At 42.9% G+C, this 10,741-nt stretch overlaps 1 protein-coding gene across 1 annotated transcript in view; it reads left to right on the forward strand.

Moving 5' to 3' along the window:
• Positions 1-10,460, forward strand: part of FAM124B (family with sequence similarity 124B) — a 13,929-nt gene extending 3,469 nt beyond the window's left edge. Inside the window, exon 2 of the mRNA XM_010837058.1 lies at positions 7,672-10,460. Coding sequence (XP_010835360.1) covers positions 7,672-8,325 — 654 coding nt within the window. The 3' untranslated portion in view covers positions 8,326-10,460. The remainder of the gene's footprint in view (positions 1-7,671) is intronic.
• Positions 10,461-10,741: the final 281 nt, after the last annotated feature.

A 10,741-nucleotide genomic window follows, 5' to 3' on the forward strand; every position in this document is an offset into this window, starting at 1 on the left:
GTCTGAGTTCCCTGAGTTATACAGCATATTCCCATTGGCTATCTATTTTACATATGTTAGTGCATATGCTTCCATGTTACTCTCTCCATATATCCCACCTTCTCCTTCCTTCCCTGCCCCGTGACCATAAGTCTGTTCTTAAATTGTTTTTTGTGCGTAAGTAGCCTGGGTCTTAAGAAGGAGGCCGTGGAGCTGACTCTGAGCTCTGTTACTTCCCCAGATAGGCCACTGTGGTCAGCAGCTGGCTGCCAGCAACTCTGAAGATGATCCATTTGAGTTCTTCACCCCACAAGGGTCCCCTAAAATTTCTGGACTTCACGTCAGTTGTACCAACTTGGATCAGACTCTCTTCTCTGTCAAATGCACTCAGTCACTCACTCAAGGGAATGGGGTTGTGTGGATAGCTTAGTTCTGAGGCAGAGGCACTCCTCTCCTGCATCCTTAGGTTTTTTTCTGGACTCAGACTCTCTTGGGACTCCTGGGGGAGGAGGAACAAGAATTCCCAGGGAAGATCAGTGAGGGGACAAATTATGGGTAGCACAAATGACTGATGTCCACCACGGAAAAAAATAATACAATGCAGGAGACCCGAGTTCGATCCCTGGGTCAGGAAGATCGCTTGGAGAAGGGAATGGCAACCCACTCCAGTATTCTTGCCTGGAGAACTCCATGGACAGAGGAGCCTGTTGGGCTACAGTCTATGAGGTCACAAAAAGACAGACATGACTGAGGGACTGAGCATGCATGAATGCATTTACAGGAGAGTCATAATCACAAGTTCACTTCTCCACATGTAACCCTTCCTCAGGGCCGGGATGGACATGTGTTGAGGGGGTTGCAGGGGGTGGTTTGCTAGATCCAGTGAGGGTGGTGGGCAAAGCTTCCCAGAGGGGTGAGACCTGGCCCTGCCTGAACTGGAGAGCCCAGAAGGAAGTAGCCAGATGGAGACGAGAGGAAAGTGTTCTGAATGGAGGAGATGATGGGTGAGAACGTGTAGAATAGCATTTTCTTAGCCATTATGTTCAGAAAGCACCCTATAGCCCCATGTGGCTGGAGAGAAGGGAGGGGGTTAGGGGAAGAGCATGGGGAGGTGGGCAGAGGCCACATCCTCAGGCACGTGGCCAGCCACTGGGGGTAAGCACCATGGGGACAGGGACCATTTTTGGTCCACTCCTGTATTCCCAGTACTTACAACAATGTCTGGCACATGGTAGGCAAAACCATTCTTGGGTGAATGAGCAAAAGCCTTGCCAAGTAGCTTCTATTTTATCCTGACTATAATCAGCAGTCACTGATAGAGCCTCTGAATGGTAGTGACATGTACAATTTGCATTATGAGATCAAAACGGGGGATATACATGGAGATGCTTTGTAAAGTGGAAACTGTAGTGTAGTTATTGTCTGCGTAAGAAGGATGCTGTGTGTCTCTCCATGTCTTTTCCTATATGACCTCTTGTCAGTGCAGACCGTCTGATGCTTCTCAGAGCCTGGGATATGTGTTTTTGAGAGATTGATATTAGGGTACATAGTAGATGCTTGGTAATGAATGCATGTCTGAATACGTGATCAGGAATGTCAGTGTTTATTCATTCACCAAATACTTATTGAATGCATACCTTGGGCTACCCTCTTCTCCACTTGGCAGTTTTCATCCTACAGTCTCACTCCTTAGTGGATGTAACTGTTGTTGGGTGTTTGACATAAATTAGGGGGGCTTCCCTGGTAGCTCAGCTGGTAAAGAATCTGCCTGCAATGCAGAAGACCCCAGTTCAATTCCTGGGTTGGGAAGATCCTCTGGAGAAGGGATAGGCTATCTACTCCTTGAGCTTCCCTGGTGGCTCAGCTGGTAAAGAATCTGCCTGCAATGAGGGAGACCTAGATTTGATCCCTAGGTTGGGGAGATCCCCTGGAGAAGGGAAGGGCTACCAGCTCCAGTATTCTGGCCTGGTGAATTCCATGGACTGTATAGTTCATGGGGTTGCAAAGAGTTGGACATGACTGAGTGACTTTCATAAATGTGGGGAAATTCTCAGTCATTATTGTTTCAAATATTTCTAGTATTTCATTCTCTCTTCTTCTGGTATTTCCATTGTATGTCTATTACTCTTTTTGTAGTTGTCCCAGTTTTTAGGTTGTCCATTCTGATTTGTAGGTTTTGTTTCAGCCTGTTTTTTCCTCTCTGTTTTTCTTTTTCAAGGATTTTATTGGTATGTCCTCTAGCTCAGAGATCGTTTCCTCAGCTGTGTTTGGTCTACTAAGAAGCCCATTAAAGTCATTCTTTATTTCTGTTACAGTGTTTTTTTGTTTTTGTTTTTTAATCTTTTTGGTTCTTATTTTAGGACTTCCATCTCTTTTCAGATTGCCATCTGTTCTTGCATGCTATTTACTTTATCCATTAGAGTCTTTAGTATATTAATCAGAATTATTTTAAATTACTGGCCTGATAATTCCAACATCCCTGCCACATCTGGTTCTGATACTTGCTCTGTCTTTTCACTGTGCCTTTTTACCTTTTGTAATGTCTTGTAATTTTTTTTCCCCTGATAGCCAGGATGATGTAGGAGACATAGGAACAGCTGTAAATAATGCTTTACTAATGTGGTGGCAAGGAGTTGGGGGAAGGGAGTCATTCTAAGATTAGGTCTCAGTCTTAATGAGTCTATGCCTTGAACTTCACAAGCGTTTACACGTTTTTTCTCTCTTAGGTGGAAGAGAATGGCTAGAGTGGGCTAGAGTTGAATACTTCACTTCTCTCACATGAAAGGCTAGATGAAGCTGGAGTTGGGTATTCCTCTTCCACGGGTCAGTTCAGTTCAGTCACTCAATCATGTCCAACTCTTTGCGACCCCATGGACTGCAGCATGCCAGGCTTGCCTGTCCATCACCAACTCCCAGAGTTTATCCAAACTCATGTCCATTGAGTCAGTGATGCCATCCAAACACCTCATCCTTTATCATTCCCTTCTCCTCCTGCCCTCAATCTTTCCCAGAATTGGGATCTTTTCAAATGAGTCAGCTCTTCGCATTAGGTGGCCAAAGTATTAGAGTTTCAGCTTCTGTAGGTCAGTTAGGCTATGATAATACACCAGCATGTTAGACTTGGGTTGACTAGTTTCCCTGGAAAGAAGGCCTTTTTTCTTTTTGGCCACACATGTGGGAACCATGCAGTCTTTTTTTTTTTTTTCCTCAATGTAGGAGAAATCTTCTTGCTATTTCTTAGAATCACTTTTAGTAAGAGACAATATTATTTTCCCTGCATGCTGTCAGATTTTCCTTAACAGCTTGATCATGTTTCAGTGATGCAGTCTCTTATTTCTCAAGTGTTTGGAGCCAAATGTGTGACAAATAATCTTCCTGTTCATCAAGGTATTTGCTAATGTTCCCTGAAAATCGAAAACACCTAGCTCTCAATCTGTAACATTTTACAAATATTTCTTAGAAAGATGTGCTCTAAATAATCAGAATCTCTACAAATGCATTTCAATTGCTTATTTGGCAAGAGAAGCTTCATTTTCTCTTGAGATTTATCTCAATCACTCAGCATTATGTTTCTCCTGAAAATTCTTCACTCCAACTGTACAACCTGCATTTCTATAGTAAAAATTTTGTACTTTCTTCTACCATATGGTCTAAGGACTTCTCTTAAAAAAAGGAAAAGTTGATGTTCTCTCTCTTAAAGATTGCAGAAATGACCATCCATAGGATGGATGTCCTTCTGCAGTTTCTTGAAAAGACTTTGTATCCACTTAATGGCCAATAATTAGGGGACATACATTTCTACACACAAACAATTTGATAGGCATTAAGCTTTATTTATTTATCCAACAGACATCTAGTGATTACTTACCACATGTTGGGCATTGTGCTAAGTACTGGAGATATAGTGATCGAGATGGTGTATAAAGTCCTAACTCTTCCAGTTGGCAAAGTCTAGAAGAAGATCCAGAGAATTTGAGCACACAACTGCAGAATAGCATGGTGACTACTAGGATACGGAAAGTACAGGCTGCCAGGACAGCAAGTAGTATGATTAATGATGATGAGAGTAGCCAACTGATGTTTAGGAACACTGTGTCCTGGGCACTGTTACAATTTAAACTTCTCAGCAACTCTCTGACATTGGTACTTATTATCATCTCCTTCTATGTATGAGGAAACCAAGGTACAGAAAAATTAGGTAACTTGTTTCAAGTCCCACAACTAATAAGTGACAGAACCAATATTTAGGGGCACCTCTGATGGCTTCCCTGGTGGCTCATGGTAGAGAACTGACTTGCAATGCAGGACACACCGGTTTGATCCCCGGGTCAGGAAGATCCCTTGGAGGAGGAAATGTCAACCCACTCCAGTATTCTTGTCTGGGAAATCCCATGGACAGAGGAGCCTGGTAGGCTACAGTCCATGGGGTCGCAAAGAGTCGGACACAACTGAGCAGCTTTCACTTTCACTTTCTTTTCTGGTCGTTCAGTGGTAAAGAATCTGCCTGCCAATGCAGGAGACACAGGTTCAATCCCTGGTCCAGGAAGATCTCTGGAGAAGGAAATGGAACCCACACCAGTATTCTTGCCTGGGAAATCCCATGGACAGAGGAGCCTGGTAGGCTACAGTCCATGGGGTCGCAAAGAGTCGGACACAACTGAGCAGCTTTCACTTTCACTTTCTTTTCTGGTCGTTCAGTGGTAAAGAATCTGCCTGCCAATGCAGGAGACACAGGTTCAATCCCTGGTCCAGGAAGATCTCTGGAGAAGGAAATGGAACCCACACCAGTATTCTTGCCTGGGAAATCCCATGGACAGAGGAGCCTGGTAGGCTACAGTCCATGGGGTCGCAAAGAGTCGGACACAACTGAGCAGCTTTCACTTTCACTTTCTTTTCTGGTCGTTCAGTGGTAAAGAATCTGCCTGCCAATGCAGGAGACACAGGTTCAATCCCTGGTCCAGGAAGATCTCTGGAGAAGGAAATGGAACCCACACCAGTATTCTTGCCTGGGAAATCCCATGGACAGAGGAGCCTGGTAGGCTACAGTCCATGGGGTCGCAAAGAGTCGGACACAACTGAGCAGCTTTCACTTTCACTTTCTTTTCTGGTCGTTCAGTGGTAAAGAATCTGCCTGCCAATGCAGGAGACACAGGTTCAATCCCTGGTCCAGGAAGATCTCTGGAGAAGGAAATGGAACCCACACCAGTATTCTTGTCTGAAAAATCATGAACAAAGGATCTTGGCTGGTTATAGTCCAAAGGGTCACAAGGAGTCAGACGTGACTTAGCGATTGAACAACAACCCAGATTCAGTAACACGGAGAAGGCTTCTAGGAGGAAATGATGTGTAAGCTTGGAGTTGACGAAAGGTAGGAGTTTTCAGGAAAAAGAGTCAGAGGTGACATATCCCAGACAGAGGAAATAATATACACAAACACTGGCATTAGGAAAGAACAAATAATGTTCCAAGAATTGAAAAAGGCTCAATTTTGACAAGAGGAAGAAGGGGTGAATTAAGCTGGAGTAAGAAAGGCCAGACTGTGAAGGGTATTTGTTGTTGTTCAGTTTATCAGGCATGTCTGACTCATTGTGACCCCATGGACTGCAGCATGCCAGGGTTCCCTGTCCTTCACTATCTCCTGGAGTTTGCTCAAACTCATGTCCATTGAGTTGATGATGCCACCCAACCATCTCATCCTCTGTTGCCCTCTTCTTCTCCTGCCTTCAATCTTTCCCAGCATCAGGGTCTTTTCCAATGAGACGGCTCTTCACATCAGGTGGCCAAAATACTGGAGCTTCAGCTTCAGCATAAGTCCTTCCAATGGATATTCAGGGTTGATTTCCTGTAGGATTATCTGGTTTGATCTCTTTGCTGTCCAAGGGACTCTCAAGAGTCTTCTCCAGCACCACAATTTGAAAGCATCAATTCTTTGGTGCTCAGTCTTCTTTATGGTCCAACTCGGAAAAACCATAGCTTTGACTATATGGATTTTTGTCGGCAAAGTGATATTTCTGTTTTTTAATACTCTGTCTAGGTTTGTTATAGCTTTTATTCCAAGGAGAAAGCATCTTTTAATTTCATGGCTGCAGTCACTGTCCACAATGATTTTGGAGCCCGAGAAAATAGTCTGTCGTTGTTTCCATTGTTTCCCCATCTATTTGCTGTGAAGGGTATGAAAAATAAAGAAAGTGTTAGTTGTTTAGTTGTGTCTGACTCTATGAGGCCCCATGGACTATTGCTCACCAAGCTCCTCTGTTCATGGAGTTCTCCAGGCAAGAAAACTGGAGTGGGTTACCATGTCCTTCTCCAGGGGATCTTTCCAACCCAGGGATTGAACCTGAGTTCCTATATTACAGGCAGATTTTTTACCATCTGAGCCACCAGGGAAGCCCCGAAGGGTATGGTGGTCTATTTAAGGGGTTTGATTTTATCTAAATTAAGAAGAGCAGGGAGCCACTTGAAGCAGGAGGGTGACATGATAAAACTGTTTTCAAAGCTCCTCTGGTTGTAGAGTGGAGAATGGATTAGAGGGAGGCCAGGAGCACCCATGAGGTGTCCCGACAGATGGCTGTTGCAGTATTTCAACGAGTGATGCTGACATGTGCCCTAGGATTAATGGCAGTGGACATGGAGGGACAGGAAGACCCGAGAAGTCTTTGGAAGACAGAGTCCATGGGAATGGGTGACATGGAGGATGAGGAAGGGAAAATGAAGCTCTTGCTTGGCTAGCATGGAGCAAATGATGCCAGGTTCTATGAGAGGGAGAAGAGTTAGCAGAATAGATTTAGTGAGAGGAGGGCGATGAGTTCACCTTTGGACATGTTGAGTTTTAGGAGCTTGTGCCTGGATGACGGTTGGATAGATAAGTTTGAAGCTTAAGAGATGGATCTGAACTATAATGACTTTCCGATGCCTTCATCAGTTAGATAATAGTTGAAGGCATGGGATTTAATGAGATTTTCCTGACAGAGTGTGCAGACTGAGAAGAGAAGATGGCCCAGGTTAGCACTGAAGAACTATGTCCTGTGATGAAATTGAGAGGGGTGGATGGAAAAAGAAAATCCAGAAGAATGTGTGAACATAGAAATTTAAGAAGAAATCTTCAAATGTAAAGGAGAAGGGTCAGCCTTGTAAAATTCCAATAGAGTTCAGGTAAAAATTAGTGACACGGAGGCTCCTCTAGATTGCATAGTCTAATATCAATCCTGAACAATTTCTGAATGTGTAAATAGCCAGATTCCAGTTCCAGAAGAGAAAAACTTTATTAGATTAAAGAAAAAGGTAGAACATAATGTCCAGGAAGCAAAGGTGGCAGCTCATCCTGTTGAAGGACTGTACCTCTTACTTCTATTCAGTTCAACTGACTTTATTGAAAGTCCGCATGAGCACAGCATGGCAGAAGCCTGAGTATGATGTAATCTGTTCTTTGAAAGTGAAGTGAAGTCACTCAGTCGTGTCCGACTCTTTGCGACCCCATGGACTGTAGTCCACCAGGCTCCTCCATCCATGGGATTCTCCAGGCAAGAATACTGGATTGAGCTGCCATTTCCTTCTCCAGGGGATCTTCCCAACCCAGGGATCGAACCCAGGTCTCCTTCATTGCAGGCAGACGCTTTAACCTCTGAGCCACCAGGGAAGCTGTTCTTGGCACTTACTTAATGGAAAACATTAACTCTTCTCCTTGTCCCGTAGGTCCAGTTGAATCCAGGACTTGGTGCGAGGAATGGTGAGCCTCCTTTTCTGAATGGCACCTTGGGAGCTGACACTCTTCCCCATGGCTCCAGGCTGACCCCTGTCTCTGCAATCAGGACCCTAGAGTTGAGGAGTCGAAGGATTCGGGGCAGGAGGTTCAAGGTGGGCTCCGTGGAGCTGCCTGAGCCTGGTGGGCGGCCAGTATCAGACGGTTCCGGTAACACTTGGTGGAAAAGCCCTGGTGGCTCAGCTCAGCCCAGCAGCCCAGCCACGGAATCCCAACCACAACTGTCTTCTCTTCACCTCGAACCCGGGGCCAGAATGAAGGTCCTCGGCCGGGAAAACAGCTTCGAGAAGCTGGAGGCAGAGACAAATGTTGACACTGGATTCACCATGGTCAGTTCTGAACTCAGGCCATCTTTTGCAAGCAGATTTCCAAGGAATCTTCAGACCCACCAGCCACCATCATGCTTGTCAACCTCTTTCTCAGGGTCAGCTGCTTCCAAAAACAACAGGATCTTTAAGGAAAGGGTTCACCCCCTGCCACTTGCTGGCCAAAGGGACCTTGGTGCTAAGAAGATACTCTCAAAATGTCCCCTTCCTCTGCCAGTCCAAGGTGAAGCAAAAGAAGCAGAAGAAGAATTCTTTATATAGCATAAGACGACTGTGGTTTTCTAAAACTCGAGATCAAATAGGATGTTCTAGAAATGGAGCACTGACCTAGAATCAGCCTGTTTCTTGTTCATCTGAGGGGGCCTGAACGTGAGCCATGCATCGATCTGCATCACTTTTATTTCAAATGTTCCAAGTCTAGTGGTGCTGTGTGGTGTTGATGAGTGGTTTTTATTTGCTGTCGTGGTCATGAGGGAATTCAGCCAACGCACAGGGAAAAAGCCCAGTGGCTCACATCCTTGGGGACACTCTAACCCAGCTGGGTGTGTTGAGTTCAGCCTCTATCAGGATAATTGCATTGTATGCAAATGAGTCAGATGTGTTATGCAATGCTGATTAGTGACTGTAATTTGGTTTTAATTTTTACTTGGGTTGCATAGCTCATGCCCCCGGGACAGAATTGGACTATTTATTCTTTAGTGTTTTTTTAATTTTTATGTGACCTCATTTGGTAACTAGGCCCTGTTCACCACGAACCCTCCAGTGATTTTTGCCTTGGAAGTTGTTTGCATCTGGAATGAGTTAACATGCAAAATGTTTTGAAAATTGCAAACATTTTTTTTTTTCCTGTTTAATGAGCAGCAACCCTGGAAGCCAAAAAAAATCAGGTTAAAAGTGAAAGCTAGGCTCCAGGGTTTTCTCGCTCCTCCATTTCTTGTTTGTTTCTGTACTACTCTAGTGGGGCCAGTGGTTCATATAATTAAGCAGAGTGGAGTGGGATGTGACTGGATGATTCAAAATCTCCACCGAGTGTGGCAGGAAGATTGCATTGGTTTCGTCACTAGAGCAGGACTTGGGTTCTTTTGGCCATGTACAAATTGCTAAATTCCTTTGTAATTCTCATTCATTCATTTATACATTCACTGATGCAGCAAATTGTATCAAACACCTCCCTTTGAATAAGACATTGACATGGTGCACATAGGTTCTGTGGCCATCAAACCCAAAACTTGTTTATGGTTTTGCTTTATGATAAATCCATTCTATCAGCTTTTAAGAACATGTTGGAGTGCAAACATTTCCCTGGGGAACATTTCCACAATTGATACCACACTTGCTGCATCAGACTGTATGAAGAACCCGTGGCTGAAGATTGGGCATACTGTGAACTGTAATTCTAATCATAATGGGCAAATACTTAATTGCTCACATGGTGTCTTGTTTGATTGGGTTGATACTCACATGTTCAAAAACACCTGAGGTCTGTGTGTTTCAGTTAATTTATTAAGGTTATTTTATTCCAAGAACTTCATTTTCCAAAACAGATGATAAGTGACTATAAATGCTGACTTAATCGCTGGATCTTTTGAAGACCCTAACACTTACCACACCCAATTGCAGAGAAGGGTGAGTTCAGACTTAAGGCTGAATCTCATGGTAGCGAGACTGGACTGGGTTTATGTGCTCTGTCTGTCTAAAAGAGTAGAAATGGAAGACAGCTGCAAATGGACAAAGACAAGACTCATTAATGGATTTTTGTCCTTACACTATCAATATATTCTCATCCCCATCTTTTTCTTTCCCTCAGATTAGAGTTAGATCTTAGAATGTGGAATGAAGAACTTTTAGTATAGTTTTCTATAATAGGTGTTTAAAAAAAATTAAAGTCTTATTCAAACTGAACTATTGAGCTGCCTTGAAAAGCACAGCAGGAAGTTTCGAGGTTTCTTTCTGGCTTTTTTGAGGTTATCTAATTCCTTTAGCATAATACATGGGTAAGAATAGAAGTACATGGAAATCATGAAGAATATTGAGGAATTTGAACGATAACTTACAAAATTGACTTGTAAAATAAGAGTGTGCTTATAAAGTATCACCTTCTCTATCCTTCTGCTCATGACAGAATTCAGTTTACCATGTGATAGGAGAGAAATACCAGTGGGTGGATGAGAAAGGCCCAAATTTGGGTCTTAGTTTTAAAATTTGCTATTTATATGTAACCTTAAACCTTTGATCTTCTGTTGCCTTATCTTCTGCACCAAGGTTGTTAGAAAAATCAACATTTGCATATGCAAGCATTTGGATATTGTTAAACACTGTAAATATGTAAGATATTATAATTTCAAATGATCCTTCATACCCATATTTTTAAATGTATTAACAATAAAGGATTTTTTTAAAACAACCTTTAGTAAAAGCAATGATAAAAGAAAAAAAAGAAAATCCAGTTCTCTCATATTTTTGCAATATGTGTCATTTTTGTTTATATATCTGGAGGAAAATTATAGGATCAAATATATCCTAAAAGTTCAAAAGAAATTACATATAACAAGAGATAAACTATGAACTAGTCTAATCCAATTTAACAAATTATCCAGATTCTTTACTTACTTGTACTGTATTTCTTGAAATGTAAAATGTATCATGAGGGACTTCTGATGATCAGATAATTGTATAT

Source organism: Bison bison, unplaced genomic scaffold (assembly GCF_000754665.1).
Source record: "Bison bison bison isolate TAMUID 2011002044 unplaced genomic scaffold, Bison_UMD1.0 scf7180017864068, whole genome shotgun sequence".
In the NCBI taxonomy this organism is placed as follows: Eukaryota; Metazoa; Chordata; class Mammalia; order Artiodactyla; family Bovidae; genus Bison; species Bison bison.